Source organism: Siphateles boraxobius, unplaced genomic scaffold (assembly GCF_051911475.1).
Source record: "Siphateles boraxobius isolate OS27281-9 unplaced genomic scaffold, OSU_SipBor_1 86, whole genome shotgun sequence".
Lineage (NCBI taxonomy): Eukaryota > Metazoa > Chordata > Actinopteri > Cypriniformes > Leuciscidae > Siphateles > Siphateles boraxobius.
The window spans coordinates 9,775,001-9,797,500 of NW_027509215.1; the positions used below are offsets into that span (position 1 = coordinate 9,775,001).

The 22,500-nt window shown below is 39.7% G+C and overlaps 2 protein-coding genes across 2 annotated transcripts in view; one reads left to right on the forward strand and one right to left on the reverse strand.

Moving 5' to 3' along the window:
- The window catches only part of tm6sf2a (transmembrane 6 superfamily member 2a), a 21,177-nt gene extending 10,771 nt beyond the window's left edge, over window positions 1-10,406 (forward strand). The window contains exons 7-10 of the mRNA XM_077221800.1: window positions 6,072-6,173; window positions 6,254-6,346; window positions 7,470-7,589; window positions 9,297-10,406. Coding sequence (XP_077077915.1) covers window positions 6,072-6,173; window positions 6,254-6,346; window positions 7,470-7,589; window positions 9,297-9,506 — 525 coding nt within the window. The 3' untranslated portion in view covers window positions 9,507-10,406. The remainder of the gene's footprint in view (window positions 1-6,071; window positions 6,174-6,253; window positions 6,347-7,469; window positions 7,590-9,296) is intronic.
- A 3,919-nt stretch (window positions 10,407-14,325) lies between these two features.
- ncana (neurocan a) overlaps window positions 14,326-22,500 on the reverse strand; it is an 86,715-nt gene continuing 78,540 nt past the window's right edge. Inside the window, exons 15-16 of the mRNA XM_077222114.1 lie at window positions 20,392-20,574; window positions 14,326-17,678 (exon numbers count right to left, since the gene is read on the reverse strand). Coding sequence (XP_077078229.1) covers window positions 17,581-17,678; window positions 20,392-20,574 — 281 coding nt within the window. The 3' untranslated portion in view covers window positions 14,326-17,580. The remainder of the gene's footprint in view (window positions 17,679-20,391; window positions 20,575-22,500) is intronic.

Sequence of the window (22,500 nt, forward strand, 5' to 3'; positions counted from 1 at the left end):
GTAAGGATTTTGTGTGTAAGCCGTTGAAAAAAAACCCTGTAATATTCATTCACAACATCACATCAGCTGGACTTTAAGATTGACAGCACAGTATTGATTCAATCCTCTAAGATCTACTGATCAACCCGAGGATAAAAGGTCAAATGGACTTTTATCTTGAATTACTTGTTTTTGTCATGTTAGGCAGAAACACAGGAAGCAATCGCGAGTATAATACAATATTTATTTAGCACAAAACACACAAGTCCAGGGTGCAGTGAGCCAGGTGGAGATAGGTGACGCAGGGACTTCGATGGTCAATACCGGTGACGTGCAGACAAACGGTGAGACGATCCAAATCCACACGGAAGACGACGAACAGGAAACACCAGGCAGGAACACGAACCAGAAGACAGGGGAACATCAAACAACGATCTGACAAAGGTGGGAGAACAGCGGTGAGTTTAAGAAGCGTGGTGAGATGAACTGCAGCTGGTGATTGTAATGATGAACAGCTGGAGTGGATCAGGTAATGACATACAGACACGCCCCTTGCACACGTGCACTCATACAACAACATAAACACAAGACTAGAAGGAACCAGCGAATACATCTACCGTGACAGTACCCCTCCTCCTAAGAACGCCTCCTGGCGTTCTCAGACTCCCTTACCTGCCGATTGTAATCATCGATAAGGGAGTGATCCAGGATGTCCCTAGCAGGAACCCAACTTCTCTCCTCCGGACCGTAACCTTCCCAGTCCACCAAGTACTGAAATCCGCGTCCCCTCCGCCTAGAGTCCAGAATACGGTTGACCGAATATGTGGTCTCCCCATCTACGAGCCGCGGTGGGGGAGGAACCGGGACAGGCGGATTAATGTGAGAATGAAAAACGGGCTTGATTTTAGATACATGGAACACGGAATGAACCCTCCTGTACGCAGGAGGTAGTTTGAGGCGGACTGCCACCGGACTAATAATCTTGGTGACAGGAAACGGGCCAATAAATTTGGGAGCAAGTTTATTAGAAACGGTGCGAAGAGGAATGTTCTTAGTTGAGAGCCACACTTTTTGACCAACGACGTATACGGGAGGCTTTGACCGGTGGCGATCGGCCTTGGCCTTGGTGCGCGCCCCCACCTGGAGTAGAGTCTCCCGGGCTCTAGTCCAGGTGCGGTGACACCTCTGGACAAAGGCGTGAGCGGAGGGAACCGCAACCTCGGATTCCAGACTGGGAAAAATTGGTGGCTGGTAACCTACACTACACTCAAACGGAGATAGGCCCGTCGCTGACACTGGCAACGTGTTGTGTGCGTACTCCACCATAGACAGTTGTTGACTCCAAGACGAAGGATTTCTGGAAACCAAACATCGCAACATTCTCTCCAAATCTTGGTTGGCTCTCTCTGTTTGACCATTGCTCTGGGGATGAAACCCAGATGACAGACTAACCGTCGCCCCCAGTAATCTACAAAATTCTCGCCAAAATTTGGACACGAACTGGGGTCCCCGGTCGGAGACCACGTCTATCGGGAGGCCATGTAACCGAAAGACATGATCTACGACCGTAGCCGCTGTCTCCTTAGCTGAAGGTAATTTGGGTAAGGGAATGAAATGTGCTGCCTTCGAGAATCGGTCCACCACAGTTAAAACTACTGTGTTACCCTGGGAGGGTGGGAGGGCGGTAATAAAATCTAGAGCGATATGGGACCAAGGTCTCGAAGGCACCGGCAGCGGTTGAAGTAGCCCATCTGGAGGTCGATTGGAAGACTTACCCGTGGCACAAACAGAGCAAGCCAAAACAAAATCGCGAATGTCACGAGCCATAAGTGGCCACCAGAATCGTTGCTTGACTAGAAATCCAGTGCGATTAATTCCTGGATGACAAGCTACGTTGGAGCTGTGACCCCACTGGATAACGTCAGACCGTAAGCCCTCCGGCACAAATAATCGGTTCGGTGGACACCCGGGCGGAGGCGTTACCCCTTCCAAGGCCTCTTTGACCTTCGCTTCGACCTCCCATGTGAGTGTTGAAACAAATACGGTTTCGGGTAAAATACACTCGGGAGTGGACGGGCGACCGGAAAAATCAAATATACGAGAAAGTGAGTCGGGTTTGATGTTCTTAGAACCCGGACGATATTGGAGAGAAAAATCAAAACGACCGAAAAAAAGTGCCCACCGAGCCTGCCTGGAGTTCAATCTTTTAGCAGTTCTGATATATTCGAGGTTCTTATGATCAGTCCAGACGATAAAAGGTACCCCCGACCCTTCTAACCAGTGTCGCCACTCCTCCAACGCCAACTTGACTGCCAACAACTCTCTATTACCAATGTCGTAATTACGTTCGGCTGGAGATAAACGATGGGACAAAAACGCGCAAGGATGCATCTTGTCGTCTACAGGTGAACGCTGAGATAACACCGCCCCTACTCCCACCTCTGATGCGTCGACCTCCACCACGAACTGACGTGATGAATCAGGGGTAATTAGAATGGGGGCTGAAACAAAGCGGCCTTTGAGTTTCTTGAACACAGTCTCGGCTGTGTCGGACCACCTGAACGCAGTTCTGGGGGAGGTCAAGGCAGTCAGAGGCGCGACCAGCTGGCTGAAGTTGCGAATGAATCGCCGGTAGAAATTGGCGAACCCCAGAAACCTCTGCAGGGCCTTGCGGGAATCTGGACTTGGCCAATCCACCACAGCCTTAATCTTCTCAGGGTCCATCCGCATCCCCTCAGACGACACGATGTATCCTAAAAAAGGAACAGACTGTGCATGAAAATCGCATTTCTCCGCCTTGACAAAAAGCCCATTCTCTAGCAACCTCTGAAGCACTCGTCGGACGTGCTGCACATGCTCCTGGAGAGATGCAGAAAAAATCAATATGTCATCCAGGTAGACATATATGAATTGATCGATCATATCTCGCAACACGTCATTGACCAGTGCCTGGAAAACTGCTGGGGAGTTGGACAGCCCAAACGGCATGACCAAATATTCAAAGTGCCCCCTAGGGGTGTTAAACGCAGTCTTCCACTCATCACCCTCCCTGATGCGGACCAAATGATAAGCGTTACGTAAGTCCAATTTGGTGAAGATGGATGCTCCCTGCAACCTCTCGAAGGCTGAAGACATCAACGGCAAAGGATAAGTATTCTTTACCGTGATGTTATTCAGCCCTCGGTAATCAATGCAAGGTCGCAGAGAACCATCCTTTTTCCCCACAAAAAAAACCCCGCCCCCGCTGGAGAAGAGGAAGGGCGAATGAACTTGGTTGCTAGAGAATCAGAAATATATTTCTCCATAGCCTCTCTTTCAGGAATCGAAAGCGAATATAACTTGCCCTTAGGCGGAGACTTACCTGGGAGTAAATCTATTGCACAGTCGTAGGGACGATGCGGAGGGAGAGAAGCAGCACGAGACTTACTGAACACTTCCTTCAGGTCCAGATACTCCGCGGGCACGTTAGACAAATCCCCTGCTTCCTCCTGAAACACAGAAACAGGTACAGACGAACAAGCAGAGACGAGACAAGACCTATGACATTCCTGACTCCACTCCAGCACAGATCTATGTATCCAGTCCACTCGGGGGTTGTGTTGAATGAGCCATGGGTGTCCTAGAACAACGGGTGCCAGGGGTGAATCCAGAATAAAAAATGAAATAGTTTCCGAGTGATTGCCAGAGGTGATGAGAGTGATTTCTTCAGTGGATAATGAGATGGTGGGAAGTTCTTGTCCGTTGAGTGCATGAACTGCAATCTGCTGTGGGAGGGGTTTGATGGGAATCTGAAATCTGCGTGCAAAATTATGGTCCATGAAATTACCTTCGGCCCCCGAATCCAACAGTGCTTGACAATCGTGCTGGTGGACTGACCATCTTAGTCTTACCGAGAGGAGGGTGGAGGTAGATCTTGTCGTGGATGAGGTCTTCCTGGCGGAGATCCCACCCGATAGTAGCCTCATGTTTACTATCGGGCTGGGCCTTTTACCGGACAGTTGTAGGCGTAGTGTCCGGCTCCTCCGCAGTACAGGCAAAGGCCCTGGGACCTCCGCCTCTCCCTCTCCTCCCGGGAAAGCCGAGCTCGACCCACCTGCATGGGCTCGTGATCGTAGACGGGGCTGACCACGTCCCTGCCGCTGGATCGTAGCCCGTTGGCTGCCTCAAGTGTGCGGGTGGGCGTGGCTCGACGCTCGACTCTGGACAGCCGAGCGTCCACCCGCAGGGCCAGATCAATGAGTCCGTTGAGGGTAGTGGGAAGATCCAGGGCGTAGATCTCCTTCTGGACGTGGTCAGCCAGCCCATGCAGGAACATGTCCCACTGCGCCTCCTCGTTCCATCCACACTCTGCCGCCAAGGTCCGGAACTCGATGGAAAACTCGGACACTGATCTTCTTCCCTGCCGTAGCTCGACCAATGTTCTGGCCGCCTCTCTTCCAGTGACCGCACGGTCAAAAACCAGTCTCATCTCGGCGGCGAGGGTCTGGAACGAGGCACAGCATGGATTTTGGTTTTCCCACACCGCCGTTCCCCAGAGTGCCGCTCTCCCAGTCAATAGCGTGAGCACAAACGCCACTTTGGCTTGCTCGGTCTGAAAAGTATGAGGTTGCAGGGCAAAGTGCATAGAACATCGAGTCAAAAAGGCTCTACAAAATGACGGTTCACCTGAGTATGCCTCTGGGGTGGGTAGCCGGGGTTCTGACTGGGAGGGGCTTCCTGATGATGCGGGAGGAACGGCCGGTGTGGGTGGCGCAGTGGGAGGTCGTAGGCGCTGGATCTGCTGGGTGAGCTCGGACACCTGCGTCACCAGGGCTTGAACTGCACGGCCCGTATCTCCAATCTCCTTCTCTTGCGAGTCCATTCTACGGATGCTGTGATGGATGAACTCTTCGAGTGAGGATGACGAGGCGCTCGCTGCTTCCATACCATGGTCAGATCGTTCTGTCATGTTAGGCAGAAACACAGGAAGCAATCGCGAGTATAATACAATATTTATTTAGCACAAAACACACAAGTCCAGGGTGCAGTGAGCCAGGTGGAGATAGGTGACGCAGGGACTTCGATGGTCAATACCGGTGACGTGCAGACAAACGGTGAGACGATCCAAATCCACACGGAAGACGACGAACAGGAAACACCAGGCAGGAACACGAACCAGAAGACAGGGGAACATCAAACAACGATCTGACAAAGGTGGGAGAACAGCGGTGAGTTTAAGAAGCGTGGTGAGATGAACTGCAGCTGGTGATTGTAATGATGAACAGCTGGAGTGGATCAGGTAATGACATACAGACACGCCCCTTGCACACGTGCACTCATACAACAACATAAACACAAGACTAGAAGGAACCAGCGAATACATCTACCGTGACAGTTTTGGCTTGTAAATTATAAATATTAAACCTAGGGGTAAATAACACATGGGTAGCGAGCCGACCGTTCTCTGGGATGTGTTTTCATGATAAACGAATGTACCCAGTTTTATCTTTAAGTTTAGTTTTACCACAGATTAGCTTATAACGCTAGTATATAGGGCATTGAATAAGTAAAAATAAAAATCGCTAGTTAATACCACTAACAAGGCTCAAACTAGCCCCACACTAACACGCTAGCATAATGAGGGTCCCACGTAGCACGGCGTTCGTGGTTCGACTGGTCGAGACTGTTTTCAAAGATGGCTCCTGCTTGTATACGCGAAGTGAACTGTCTTTATAAAGTATCTTCTTATTAAACTGTCTGTACACTTACAAAGTTCTCAATGCTTCGGTTTGCAGGTAGACACTCTCATTATGCTAGCATGTTAGTGTGGGGCTATTTTGAGCCTTGTTAGTGGTATTAACTAGCGATTTTTATTTTTACTTATTCTATGCCCCATACACTAGCGTTATAAGCTAATCTGTGGCTAAACTAAAACTAACGATAAAACTGGGTACATTCGATTATCATGAAAACAGATCCCAGAGAACGGTCGACTCGATGTGTTATTCAGCCCTAGGTTTATTTTTGGCCGGAATTGTCCTTTAATGTGTCTTGAGGCACACACACACACACACACACACACACACACTAGTTGAGTGTCCTGTCATCTGTAGGTGGAGGTGTGTCAGAAGCAAACGCTGTTTTCTCGGCCGATAGACCTGATGCTCACACTCGGCCTCGTCGCCAGCATCATCTTCACTGTCTTCAGAGGGTTTGTGAGTATCTGCACATCCATCCGTTTATCCATCCATCTCGTCCATCACTCATGATTCTCCCTTCTTTTTATCTTCAACAGGTTATTCTTGAATGTTCTCTGGATTCTTGTTTTTCCTACATCTACCAGTACGAGCCGTACATGAAAGACGGCGTCGGCTTTTCAAAAGTCATGGTGAGTTCAGTGGCTTTAGGAAGCACACTTTGAAAATTAAAATTTTTTAGATTTGAGATGAAATAATACTATATTATAGTATGGATAGAATCATAACATTTCTATTTTCAGATATTTTTGCTAATCATAAATAAAGTGTAATATTTTATCATTATATAAATATTGTGTAAAAAAGGGGTTAAATATTTAGCAAATACTAGTATTTAGTATTATATATACAATTGTAATATTAATATGATTTCATAAATATTATGATTTAATTAATGATTAGAGTAACTCATATTCATAATGCACAATTGAAATTTAACCTGCTTAGATTAAGCATACTATTTTTATGATTTGAGATGCAGTAATACTATATAGTGCGGATATAATCATAATTTTTTCCGTTTCCACATTTTTTGTTAATCTATCATTTTAAATATAGTGTAATATTTTATCATTATAGAAATATTTTGTAAAATAAGTGTTACATTTATTTTAGTATTTGTATTAGTAATAGAAAATTAGTATTAGAAAATACTAATTTAAATGCCGATATATAAAATACTATATATTTATATATATATATATATATATATATATATATATATATATATATATATATATATATATATATATATAATTTTAATATGAATATAATTAAATAAATATAATGATTTACATAATGATTATAATAATTCATATTCATAATGCATGCTCTTTAAAATAAAATTCACCTGCAAATATTTAGCTTACTATTTTTATGATTTGAGATGCACTAATACTATATAGTACAGATAGAATCATAACATTTTCTGTTTAAAATTTTTTTTGTGAATCTTATCATTTAAATATAGTGTAACATTTTACCACTATAGAAATATTTTGTAAAATAAGTGTTAAATATTTAGACAATACTATACAGGGAAAAAAAATATAATAATATTAATATAATTTTAAAAATGTAATGATTATAATCATTAATATTCAGACTATGAAAATTCACCCGGGCAGATTAAGCATAGTGTTTTTATGATTTGAGATGCACTAATATAATGACAGAATCAGGATTGACAGCCAGTGATATTTACGGAGATCATGATGTAACTATGATGGACTGACGGGTTTCATGTCCTGGCAGATGCTGGTGTTCCTGTTCTATGTTTTGCCGCTCTTGACAGCGTGTGTTTATGGGCTTTACACTCCTGGATGCACATGGATGTTGGACTGGACGCTGTTCCTCGCAGGAGCTGTAGCTCAGGTAAAAACACAGGAACCACTGCAGAATAATAATAATAATACTAAAATAACACTGAGAATAACTTTATGTTTATATTTTTTGCTGTACAATTTAATAGACAAAGAATCATTGCAGAATTTTTAGAAAATTTTAGTTAGAAAAATAGAACATTTCCTGAACTGCTCCTATATATCAGAGGAAAAATGTGTTAAAGTCCCCCTGTAGTCATTTTATCCCTAAATTACATATTTCAATTTATATTTAAAATATTATATTTAAAAGTTTTTTCCTTCATGCCTTAAAATAGTTTGAATGTAACTCGACACCCTTGCCTCATTTAGTATACGCGGAATTATCAATATGCAAATGAGCCCCGCCTCCACTCACTCGCTCAGCTCAGACTCAGATCCACACGTTGATCTGATTGGTTACAAGGTAGTTTGTGACGTCAGAAACACCAGCGATTTCAAAGCGTGTTTTTGAGACTGTCTTTGGTTCACTGCAGTTTTAAGGAGAAAATACTCAGCAATGCTGTCGACTTATGAATTTACACATGATTTGTCTTAAAGCATGTTAAAAATTCTAAAAGCTGGATTTTCACCACAGGAGGACTTTAAATAAATTATCTAAGATGAATGATTACAACAACCAATAATTATTTTTGTTATGGCCAATAATTGATATGACAACCCCTACTGTCTGAATTTAGAACTTCAAAATCAGTAGAAATTGATAGAACTAAAACACTATGTCTGTCTGTTAAAAATAAAGGTTCTTTATTGGCATCTTTGGTTCCATGAAGAACCTTTAACATCCATGGAATCTTTCCATTGCACACTTTTTTAGCTTCTAAAAACGTTTTTTTTAGCTTGTTTGCCGTTCATCCCGTCACATAGCAGCTTTTAGACATTGATTTGTTTTTTGTTATAAGTCAGAAATGATAAGCTTCACGCAATTCAAACTCAATGGAGACGGTTGGAATCCCCCCCCCCCCTGGTGTGGGCGTGGCCTAAATGTGCTCTGTCTCAATAGAGAGCCTAAGCCCCTCCCCTCCGCTTCCGGCTCATGGGACCTTATTTCAGAAAAAATATGTATGGTAGGGTAGTCAATGGCGAGAGACAACTTATCTTTTTATTCCGTCTGAACTGTGCCCTGAATTACACATATGATGTTTGTCAATTTAAAAGATAATTATGAAAGTCAAGAAAGTCGCAGTTTGTCATAAAACAGAAGAGTGACATTTAGTTTTATGTGAAAATTCCTCAATGAACTACATCTCTTGTACGTCACCAAGCTCGTGTGTGTGCAGTCTGGTACAAAACACACAGGCATGACGGCGTAACGTTACGATTATAACGTTAGACAATAGAAACATTGACAGACGTTAGGCTTCAGTAAAGTTAGCTTCATTCATTGAGAGAAAAGGTATGACGTCACATTCGCGCCTTTTGGGTTTGTAGTCTTTGTAATTACGTATTTTCACAGTCTTATACCTCAACAGTTTTACATCAAACTGCGACTTTCTTGACTTTAAAATGTATCTTTTAAACTGACAAACATCATATGTGTAATTCAGGGCACAAATGTCCACCGGAAGGTGAGGGACTTAGGCTCTCTATTGCTGCAAAAAAAACTTTTTGTAATCATCACTTACTTTTAAGAGTGTAGAACAGAAGTGATGTCCGGTTGAGATGATCACTGATCTGTCTGTGTCTGATCTCTCCACAGACCCAGTGGACTCACCTGGGATCTTCTGTTCACTCACGCACACCGTTCACGTACCGGATCCCCCGAGACGAGTGGCGTCTGGTGGTCATGCTGAACCTCCTGTACGCCGCGGTGCCCGTCCTGCTCGCCGTGCGCTGCTACACGGATCAAGCCTTCTTCATGAAGAACGTTCCTCAGGAACAAGCCGGCAACGGCAAGAAGAAGAATTAGAATCAAGGACAGTTCATGCGTCCTCTTTGCAGGACAGTGCAGCTTGAATTGGGGGCGTTTCAGAAGCGAGACCAACTGAAACCTCCTCAAGCTGTTAGTAAAAGTATCAGAATATCAGTGACTACATCTGTATCTGCCAATATTAGTGTCTTTTTAAAATATCGCTCTGATTCCAGCTAACAGAATGTTCTCTGAGCGTTCGAAACATCCAGTCTCTAAATGTTTCTTTCTTGCTTATACGAACATTCCATTTTATCATTCTTCAAACATTATGAGAATGTTACATTTGAATATTCTCTGAACATTCCGAAATAAGGAGTAACATTAGACAAACTAAAAAGTTTCAGATAAAGTTCCATAAATTATGTATAAGGAATGTTTTTGTGCTGACGGTTTTAACATTATTAAAGACCAGATAACTTTGAGCGAAATGTTCTGTTAACGCTATAGAAGAACGTTTGTTTGTAACTTTTAACAGAACATTAGCCAAAGTTATATAATAAGCAGATATAAGTATTGTTGCTTTTTTTCTAATTCTAGCATTACATTTTTTTCTCTGCTAGGTTATAAAAGTTATTAATCATAACATGATAATTATCAAACTTTTATTGCCAGTATCAGTGTGATTAGGATGATATTTGACAGGTGCCGGATTTTATTTATTTTATTATAAGTATGGCTCTGAAAAAAAGCGGCAAAACGGTATGGATTTTAAAGATTATTACTGGCCATCAGAAAATAATTGTTTTTTTGCTGTCGACCAAAACATTGATATGCATCCCTAGGAAGAATGTAACGTCATCTGTCTTTTTTTTTTTACATGGAGTTTTGCTGTGTGTGTGTGTGTGTGTGTGTGTGTGTGTGTGTGTGTGTGTGTGTGTGTGTGTGTGTGTGTGTGTGTGTGTGTGTGTGTGTGTGTGTGTGTGTGTGTGTGTGTGTGTGTGTGTGTGTGTGAAGTTTATCTCTGGTCAGTTTGTGAAATTTCAATAAATCTGGACTCTGGACTGCAAAGACGTGTGATGGGTGTGTCCTGATCATGTCTGTGTGTGTGTGTGTGTGTATGTGTTTGGAAGTACATTCATAATTTTTTATATTAGTTTACATTATTAAAACAGATCCTGATCTCACAAAAACTTATCCAGGTTTTTTTTTTGACCTATTTCAGTGTGAGAGAAGGGGATAAAATGGTCAAGAAATGTTTTTTTCATAAATAATATAAATCATAAAAAAGTAAGTTATTTTATCACATGTTCCTGGCAGAATTTGTATTTTATATCGAGTTTCCCCAGCATTATGAGAACTTTTCTGTGGTACGATGATTTGTCAGTGGTGTCATGAACCCTCATATCTCTTGTGTTGTGAAATTGGCTGTTTATTATTCTTTGCGTCGGGCTCCAAAGGGAACGCCGGGGCACGGGTTCAGCAGGGAGAGATATTTATAGTGTTGCAACACAGTGAATCTAGAGGACGAATGATTCATTCGAAGATATCATGAACATTTCTTTGCCTCGTCCTATCAAATCCCTGACCTTTGCTCAGCAGCGCTGATGACATCATCACGTCTGCGGCCCAGTGACCTCTTACCCGGTTACCATCAGCATCACTGTATCTACAATGTTCCTGAAATATACAATTGAATTAGTCGCCATGAAATTAAAATTGACAATTCTTCTTCTTTTTATGGAATATTGCATTATTTATTCTAATTGATTTATCGGTGCACATCATTATTTTTTATTATAATTCACGTTCCTCATAATCTGGACTTCCCCTCATTCTTGCAACATCTCTTCAACCTGTCACTCACACGAGATCCGCCAAGAATTAGCTATGGATTTAAAGAATATGGTTTTGTTTTGTGGTATTAATGTTCATCTTACTTTAAAACATTATTTTAGGTTAGGTAAAGTCGTAGAAATTGCTATGATACTATCAACATTTCTAAAGATTGTTAAAAAAAATATCAAAAGTACCTTCAGATTGACAACCTAATGTAATAAAGCTTAATAAACATAGGGGGAAAAAGAGATCCACCAATAGCAAACCACAACCATCCAATCAATTCCCCACGGACAAAATCAAGCCCCGCCCACATTTGTGAGAAAATAGCTTGACTTTTGTTTTATGCCGGCTTCATGAAATCATGATGTCATGCTGCATTATTCATAAGGGCGGAAATATTTGCTCTGACAATGTTTTGATTCAATTACAATCCTAAAAATTAGTCTTAAGTTTCCAGTCTTCCGTTTCATAATCAGTTTTGATTAGCCTACTGTGCAACAGTACATCATTATTTTCAAAAATATTCGACTTTAGGGAAAATATAGCCTATTCCTGGAGTATATCCATCTGGATTTTGTTGATTGTTAAAATAATGGGTCAAAATAAAATGTTCCCTTAAGAAATGAAAGCATAATGAATAATTAATCATTAAATTCTGGCGATCAAGTGATGCATTGTGACAAAAGCATTTTTAAAGCGCAGTTCTTAATCTGAACCTATGTGGATGCCGATGTTTTTGGGTGATGTTCCTGTGGTCTAATGACGGTAATGGACTATAAATGAATTCTTATTCAACTCAAATGCGCTCTAGCTGTTCTGAGGGTGTCTGTAGGCTAATCTTGTAAAGGATTTGAATTGGACTGTGTCACACTGGGAATGTTTGAATCCGACTCAAACAGATGTCTCTCAGATCGCCTCATTAGGATTTCAGAAGCGGAATGATGCAGGCTAGTTTTTCTGGAATTACAAAGATCATGTTTAACTATTGCGTTTGCTCAACGGAATGCTTTGATTTGGGCGGCGGTAACCATGGCAACGCAAACTTCGAAAGACGCTGTCTGAATCTGCTGGTAATGGCTGCTCTTTATCTGTCTTTGAAAACACATGAAAGACTCGAATAAATTAACCATCGTTACCTCCGTCAAAGATGTTTATTCAGACACAGATAACCCTGAGGACAGAAATATATCTGCTTTTACCCCCTACATTGGAAATAGCCTACAAACATTAAAGGGATAGTTCACCCAAAAATGAAAATTCTGTCAGTATTTACTCTCCCTCATGCTCTTCCAACCCCGTAAGACCTTCGTTCATCTTCAGAACACGAATTAAGATATTTTTGATGAAATCTGATAGCTGGATCACTCCTCCATAGACTTCTAAGGGATTGAAACTTGTTCCCCGAAAAGTTATTAAACACATCGTTAAAATAGTCCAAGTGAGTGGACACAAAAAGTATTCTCGTCGTTTGATAAACTTAAGATTGAGCCACTGTAGTCACTTGGACTATTTTAACAATGTCTTTAATAACTTTTCGGGGAACAAGTTTCAATCCCTTCGAAGCCTATGGAGGAGTGATCCAGCTCTCAGATTTAATCACAAATATCTTATATTTTAAAAAATATCAATATTTTTGGGTGAACTATCCCTTTAAACTATGCATGCATAAAGTATGTTTCTAGCCTAAATCAGCAGATGAAAGTGTGTGTACGTGGCTGACTGCTGATGTCTAAAATCACATAATAAATGTATAAGTGTGTCCTTCCAAAGGGATGAGTAAAACAGCACAGCATACTCTAAAACCAACCCAGTATAAAACACTGGTGTCATGCATCGGCCACTCAGATGCCTTTAATTCATCATTTATTTTATAAGTATTAATCATTTCTGTTGGTGTAAAATGTGGACACGGGTCACTTAAAGCCCCCCCACATCAATAATTGTATCACCTAAAACTCATCTTTGATCACCAAAATGACATATTTAAATGTTGTTTTTTTCCTTGAAAAAAATTATTCATGCCTTATAATAGCTTGAATGTAACTACACCATTGCCTTGTTTAGTATACGTGTTTCTATGAAAATGCAAATGAGCCCCGCCTCTACTCACTCACTCAGCTCAGAGATCCACTCGTTGACGATCACACGTTGATCTGATTGGTTGCAAGGTAGTTTGTGACGTCAGAAACACCAGAGATTTCAAACCGCGTTTTTGAGACTGTTTAAAATTCAATTTTAGGCTGCATAGTTTAGATCAGCCGGAACCAGGAGCACTTCCCATAAATCCTGATGTACTTTGTACATCATAAGAAGGATAGCGTCTACGCTAATATTAGTCTCTCTGTTTATCCCGAAGTTTACCGCAAACCGCCGGATCCAGGCCGTATCCGGATCTGATGAAGGACCTGCGCCTGGACATGACGACAACACATCCCTGAAGTGCCAGCCTCATCAACACTGTGAAGGCCTCATGGACACCCCAACAAACTCGTCTCCATACCGGCGTGATGACTCCGACCCCTAACCAGATGAACTGGATAAATATTGTGAAAGTTCTGATCTCATCTGACCTGATTATGCCTGAATCATAATCATACACTGTTCGTTCATTGGCCAAAGGAGGACTGGCCCCCCCGACTGAGCCTGGGTTCTCCCAAGGTTTTTTTCTCCATTCTGTCACTGATGGAGTTTTGGTTCCTTTTGGCCTTTCTTTGCCTTTGTCGCCATTGGCTTTCGGCTTGCTTAGTTTGGGACATTTCATTTTGTATTTAACAATACTTTTACAACATTATTTTCCTGTTATCTCTGTAAAGCTGCTTTGAAACAATCTCTATTGTAAAAAGCGCTATAAAAATAAAGGTGACTTGACTTGACTGTCTTTGGTTCACTGCAGTTTTAAGGAGAAAATACTCAGCAATGCTGTCGACTTATGAATTTACACATGTTTTGTCTTAAATCATATTAAAAACACCACATAGACATATAAACAACAATCACCACAGGGGGACTTATAACAAACCATCTAAAATGACAGTGGTTCTGGTCCAATCAGTTTTATTGTTGGTTTGTTTCAAGTTTAATAAAGAACAAAACACATCAACAAACGAGAAGTGAAGCCATAAAAACATCAAGTTTGACCTCAGATACCAGATTCATCGCAGCAAACGTAAGGATTTCATAAAGAGCTGCTGAAACACACGCTAATGTTGTTATTGTGTGAAACGCACGTTTCCACGTCAGTTCTGCAAAACTATTGATTAGTGTGATTAAATGTGATCAGACAATAGAAGAAAAAACATGACAGAACCGAATACAAACTCCATCTAATTTATATACAGAAGAAAGTGGATCTATAAGCAAACAGAGGAGGGAGCTGATATGGATTATGTGTCATCATGTTCACTGAAGAATATGCTACATGTTATGAATAAACACACAGAAAAGAAAACAGATCCAGATTAACACACACACACACACACACACACAACACTTCTGCTCCCGGCATCCTAACGGAGATCGAACCTTTTCAGAAGCACTTTGGTGTGTCAAATCCACACGAAGCGCACTTTATTAACACTGTATTTTCATAGAAATGACAACACACAAATATGGGTAAAACAATGCATCGCTCAGAATAAACGTTTTATCAATATTCTCCAACAATGAATTAAAAAGAAGTATATTGAGCTTGTTCTGGTGCATTCTGGGAGTTTAGGAGCTGCAAAAAATTATATTCTTACTTTGTCTTTTTGTCTCGTTTTCCAGCACAAATATCGAAACATTCTCAGATCAAGAAACATTTACGAGAAGCAAAATGACTGAAGATGTTGAGACTTCTTGTCTGAAAAACTTAAATTAACTGAGTTTATGCTGAAAATTAAACATTACTTCAAAGGGAAATTAAGTTTATTTCTAGACCCCATTGGCAGTTACTTAAAGCCTTTATATATTGCATTATTAAAGTATTTTTAATCCATTCATTATTCCTTGTAATGCACCTTATAATGCATTGTATGATCTTGTGAATACTTGTAACCACAGTTTAATACACCTTTAGAACATATAATGCATTAAAACACATGACAAAAAAACTATTTCAAATGGAACAAAGAATCTGTGTATATTTTAATGCATTTTAACTTTGGTTACAATTATGTAGTACAACAAATAATGCATTATATTCTATATTATGAATACCTTTATAATGCATCATACATAAGGGTTTTAAGTAAAGTGTTACCAAAAATTGCTGATAATTTACTCACCCCCATGTCATCCAAGATGTCCATGTCTTTCTTTCTTCAGTCGAAAAGAAATTAAGTTTTTTGATGAAAACATTCCAGGATTTTTCTCCATATAATGGACTTCAAAATGGTACCCAAACGGTTCAAGGTCCAAATGACAGTTTCAGTGCAGCTTTAAATGGGCTTTAAACGATACCCGACGATGAATAAGTGTCTTATCTAGCGAAACGATCGGTCATTTCAAAAATAATTTAAAAAGTTTAAGTTTTATAAGCACAAATGCTCCCCTAGCTCTGTTCTGATGCGTGTTCGTGACGTCACGTAATACGCAATTACGTTGAAACGAACGCGTATCAAAAATCCTGGATTGTTTTCATCAAAAACCTTAAAGGTTTGTCTGAAGAAAGAAAGACATGGACATCTTGGATGACATGGGGGTGAGTAAATTATCAGCAAAAGTTTTTTTTTTAAAAGTGAACTAATCCTTAAATATAAACGTCTCTCGATTTCGATTTGTACCGGAAAAGATAAAAATACTTATTACGGTTGTGAACTAATCAATGAGAGTCATCTGTAAAAACTGCACAAACAAAAACACACATTCACAAACACATGCAGTTCTCTCAAATAGCACACACACACACACACACACACACACACACACACACACACACACACACACACACACACACACACACACAGAACACTGAGAAACATTTCGACATGTTACCAAACAACAGGCATGTTAAATGAATCTGAAACGCCACAATCATGAGGATAAATGTCACACGGGCATGAAGAGAGAAACGAGACACGAAACGGACCTGTGAACTCCATCCCTCACACTGACGCATCTCAGAATGTGTCATAACGCAAAGTGTGTGTTCATGCATAAACATTCTTCAGTTTTCTCTTGCAGGTCAAACGTATTGATCTTTTTGAGTCACGGGAATGAAAACACTTAATCGCCTCCTTTAGGATTCAATGCGCCTGCGTTTGTTTCTGTCCAAACACTCCAATCCTTCATGATCAGACAGAAATGACTGACTTGGAATCACTCTGAACACATAAAAGACAGTTTGATGTGTAAAGGGACACCTGTCAATCATCTCTGTGTGACGTGGGAAACGTTCAAGAGCTTTCAGAACATAAATGATCTGATTCAATCACAAATTCAAGCTCAGCTTTGCTCATATTTCACCAACAAAAAAAGGAAAGAAATGAGAAATTACATTTTGCATAAAATAAGCTTATTTCATGGAATTCATGGATTTTTGGATCTGTGACAATTAAACGAAACACATTCCAGTTACACTTTTAATAAAAATAGCTTAGTCAAATTGTAAAGTAGGGTGTAAAGTATATTATATTAAGCATATTTCATAGTTATTTATTCTGAATTTAACTAAACACATTTTGTCTGAACAGGATGATTTTTAATGTTAGTTTTTTAATCTGATGGGAAATGCGCTGTAATTGTCACAATGCAAACAAAAATCTTACCAGTTTATAAAATAGGCTTCATGTTCTTTATGCAAAATGTATTTTCTCTTTTAATTTAGTGGTGAAACGTGACTTTACTTCATGAGATAAAACATGACAGAATATAACATTTCACAAGAGTTAAAGATTTGAAATATAAACCAAATCATCAGCAAACACTGGAAAGGAAGCAAAAGGTGCAAAGATGTTAGACGGATTACAAGGCTTGAAGAGCGTCTTATTTCACAGATATGAAGGGGACGTTCAGTATTTCATTAAAGCATTAAATCCCAAAAATCTGAGCATGAGCTACTAAAACCTTAAACAAATGAATACAACTATCCCAAAAGATGAAGAGCAGGAGGAGGCGATCCCCGCGTCAATAACCTTCAGTGCGTTATCCTAATGAACGTCGAGTTAATGAAACCTAAACGAGCTAAAAAACAGCGGTATGAACGAGAAAAGGAGGAGTGATAGTTTCTGTCCTTTCCGTCTGTTGCGTTTCCTCTGAACAGGGAAACACAGGAACTGATGTCACGGGGGTCAGAGGTCACGACCCCTGCGGTTTAGCTCCGCCCCCTGTGCCCGGATCCGTGTCTCCGGTGTCTCCGGTGCTCACGCCGAGATCTGTGGTGTTGCCGACGGTAACGGTGAGATCGCCGTGCTGGAGGGAGACCACACTGTCACATGACATCATCTGCTTCGCATATACATTTACATTCATGCTTTTGACTTTTATGCATTCATGCATTCCTTGAGAATCGAACCTTGGCGTTGCAAGCATCATGTTCTGCTGTTTGAGCTACGGGACCAAACTAACCAGTTAATTAAACACTTCTGATCAATATGAAATATAATATCATTATCATTAAAGTTGAGATTTTCTGTATAGTTTATAATGCTTTATGTGAGTGTACTTTATGTATATGAATAAAGGTTAAATGAATAAAAAAGTTTATATGTAGAGCTGTGCAATAATACCGTTTTTTTAATGTTTTTGAAAGAAGTCTCTTCTGCTGATCAAAGGCTGCATTTATTTGATCAAAAAAAAAAAAAACAGTAATATTGTGAAATATTATTACAATTACAATAATGGTTTTCTATTTTTATATGTTAAAGTGTAATTTATTCCTGTGATCAAAGCTGAATTTTCAGCATCATTTCTCCAGTCTTCAGTGTCACATGATCCTTCAGAAATCACTATAATATGATGATTTATTATCAATGTTGGAAACAGTTGTGCTGCTTAATATTTTTTATAACCTGTGATATTTTTTTCAGGATTCATTGATTAATAAACAGGTAAAAAGAACAATATTTATTTAAAATACATATATTTTCTAACAATATGCATCTTTAATATCACCTTTTATTGATTTAACACATCCTCGCAGAATAAAAGTATTCATTTATTTTAAAAGTAAAAAAAATAATTAACCGCAAACTTTTGAACGGTAGTGTATATTGTTACAAAAGATTTATATTTTAAATAAATGCTGTTCTTTTAGAACTTTTAATTCATAAAAGAATCCTGAAAAAATTATTAAGAAGCACAACTGTTTCCAATATTGATAATAAATAAATCATCATATTATACTGATTTCTGAAGGATCATGTGACACTGAAGACTGGAGTAATGATGCTGAAAATTCAGGAATAAATTACAGTTTAAAGTATATTCCAATAGGAAGCCATTATTTTAAATTGTAATAATATTGTACAATTAAAAAAATAAAATTTTTGTTCAAATAAATGCAGGCTTGATCATCGAGACTTTCAAAAACATTAAAAATAGTAATGTTTCCAAACTTTTGACCATTACTATATAAACAATCACAAACCGATATTTTCCATTTAGTATATATAGCTTTACATGAGTATACTGTATGTATGCAGATAAAGTAGGTTGTATTATATATACAACTTTTAATATATTGCTGGGCGTTATTATAGTTTACATTTTTCCACGATATATCAATAAAGCAGGTACTACAATATAATTTTTATTTAAAGGTGCAGTGTGTAATTTTCAGCACATCTAGTGGTGAGGTTACGAATTGCAACCAACAGAAGTTACGGTGGCCGACAGGAAGTGATGTCATCATCTGAGACAGCAGAGAGGAGCCAGTTCAGCAACGATGTTTCTTTACAAGGATAACTTAATAAATTAAGTTTACTTAATTATTCAGTAAAACTATGTTATTTTGAATATTATTGTAACTTGTTCATCATTGTGTCAGTGTTTTATTCGCTGACTTTAGCTTGCTTCTTTACACGAAGAATAATGTAGTGACGAAACGCGTTTGTCCGCTCAGGGCCACCGTAGAAACATGTCGATGTAAGGAGACCCTCGGTGTGTGTAGAAATGGCTCATTCTAAGCTAATAAAAACATAACTGTTCATTGTGTTATATCTTTATACACCGCTGAAAACATTGTGTATATCAGTGGTTCCCAACCTTTTTTTGTCTGAGACCCCCTTTTTCCCAAGAAAATATTTTAGGGCCCCCTTCACATTTAATGATACTGTCGCTCTTGTAAGCTTGCAGCAAGGATGACAAAAGTTTTTTTTTTTTTAAAACAGTATGTTTATTACTATAACCAGATATGTTTATACACAAATAATAGAGTATAATATTGGAAATACTATAACAAAAACATCAGTAGGCTGTTTGTAATTTAAAAGTAAGCCTAGGAGTGGCCTATTAATTGGCCCTATTTGAAATGCAATAACAAGAAATCCAGTATTCACACTGGTGTGTAGGGAAAAAATTATTAATATAGGCTATTACAAAATGACTGGTGTCTTGGTCCTCGAATGACCTTGACTCATCAATCGTGAATAAAATTAGCTAATGTAATATGATCGTTCGGCGCTCTAGCGATTAATAAACATGCGTTTATTAACAGAATAATGCGTCTTGCGGAAGAACATTGTAGCCGGAGCTACTTCTCTCTGTTTATGTCTATGACGTGTCACGCAGGCTCTGGGCTACAACCCGAACCAGTGTAAAATAGTCCCAATATAAACACTTATTATAGGTGTACCATAGTGACTCAGGGTAAGACAAAAACACGGTTTGGAAAATGGATGCATGATATACTCGCTCATTATATACATTTTGTACATTTTGAACACAAAAAGTTACGGACTGCTGCTTTAATGCTCACTGTTCAACACTTTTCAAAATATGACCCGACCCCCTAAAGAGCTCGCTGACGCCCCCTTGTGGACCGAGACCCCTGTTGGGAACCGATGATGTATATGATATTGCATTTCCGTTAACAGATCCTCCTAAATATTACACATTGCACCTTTAAGGCTCAAGCTCATCAAAAGTAGCAGATATCTATTGAGATCAGCATGTTGAGACTCACATTTAGTACAGCTGATCTTGGGTCTCTCCCAGACTCCAGTGGGCCGGCAGCGGACGGTGGGAATGTGGCGCTGGAAGAAGCCGTCGGCGCACTGGTATCGCACCACAGCGTGGAGGTCGTAGTGTGAGCGGCGCCGGCCCACCAGAGAAGCGTTGTCTACGGCCGGAGGAGTCCCACACATCACTGCACACACAACACATCATAACCATGCATAACTGGACTGACAGTCCCGTTGGGTTCAAAATATGATTACAGGTCAAATTCGCCAAAATTAGACACTATTAAAAAACACTAAAGATTCATGTAAAAAACAGAAAATTGTAGCTTGTCAGAGCCTAAAAAATATGAGAAATCTTTACAATTTCTATAATTTCCACATATGTTTATGTTAAAAAGATTATGTTTTTTTTTTGTCATGATAACACTGAGGTGCAAAAAAATACAACCAGTGTTGGCGGTAACTCATTACAAACATAATTTTTTCAAGTAACTAGTAAAGTAACGCATTAGTTTTAAAATTTACAACAAAATACTTGTTACTTTTTCAAATAAGTAACGCAAGTTACTTTGTTCTCCCATTTATTGACTGACAGCTCCCCTGTCCTCATGTTGAGACAAAGCGAAGTGTGTGTGTGTGTGTGTGTGTGTGTGTGTGTGTGTGTGTGTGTGTGTGTGTGTGTGTGTGTGTGTGTGTGTGTGTGAGTGTGAACATGAGGGTTATTGTAGTTCTAGACTAAATGTGAGCGTGCATTTACTCATCTCACTTGCACAAAAAAGATTACATTTTCCTAAAAATTAATAAAATCAGTGAAATGCAGAATCAGAATACTGTGCGAGCCTTCAATAATTGAATATGTTAAATAAAACAAATTTTTATGCATTTAATCTCACTTTATTGACCAATGCACTTGCTTCTGACCTTCGATGTTTCAGTTAAACCATAACAAAAATGACTATAGATTTATTTGTTTTTATTAGTAAAGTAAGTGTAAGTCTTTTTTTCTCCTGCATCCTGTGGAAAATTTCATCACCCTAAATGAGGAAAAAAATCAAGACAAACTAAAGTTGAACATCGAATGCAGGTCAAATTGACCCAATCACAATCAGTCACCGAGAAACCTTTATTTATTGAGCACTAATCTGAATATGTCAGGTTTCAGGATGTAAAATACGATTTTTTATAAATAAATGTTAACCTTTTCAAATAAATGAAATGAAGTCCTGGCACAAGCGCTGCGTCTCCAGACAATGAGCTTTATTTCCACCGGCAGAAAGCCACCGGCTCAGCAGTAAATCTGCTCTCTGGCGTCACAAACGCCTGGATCCTGGAGATGCCACAAAAGACGGCATCGTGGGAAATGTAGTGCAGAGCCCGGAGCTTAAATCGGAAATCTGAGACCTTCTCAATGGGGTTTGAAAACTCGCCCCTAAAAACTGAGACGTCCTTGTTTTGAGGAGTGAAAGACGGTGTTTTGCTGCTCTGAGAATCAGCGTCTCGCATTCAGTTCAAATAACAGTCATTGAAATGCAGGCCTGAGGTGCTGAACTCCATATGAGAACTAAACACACTGACTTTACACTGTATTAGTGTTTGAGACTCTTATTGAGGAATCAATAGACTCATCGATACACACTTAATATGCTCTACTGTCGAGACGCGAGAGCAAAACTCATACTGGAGACCAGTCAACGTGACATTGAGATCTTCGTGCAGTTTATTAGCACACACACACACACACACACACACACACACACACACACACACACACACACACACACACACACTCACACACAGACACACACACTCACACGCTCATATGCACACGCACACACACACACACACACACACACATTCATATACTCACACACACTCATATGCTCACAGATACACACACACACACACACACTCATATGCTCACAGACACACACACACACACACACTCATATGCTCACAGACACACACACACACACACACACTCATATGCTCACAGACACACACACGCAACACAGAGAGAGAGAGAGAGAGAGGGATCAATAACCACTTAAACTGGAAATGTGTCCTATTCTGAGGTGTGTGTCAGTGAAGTTAATGTGTGTTGCATGATCAGA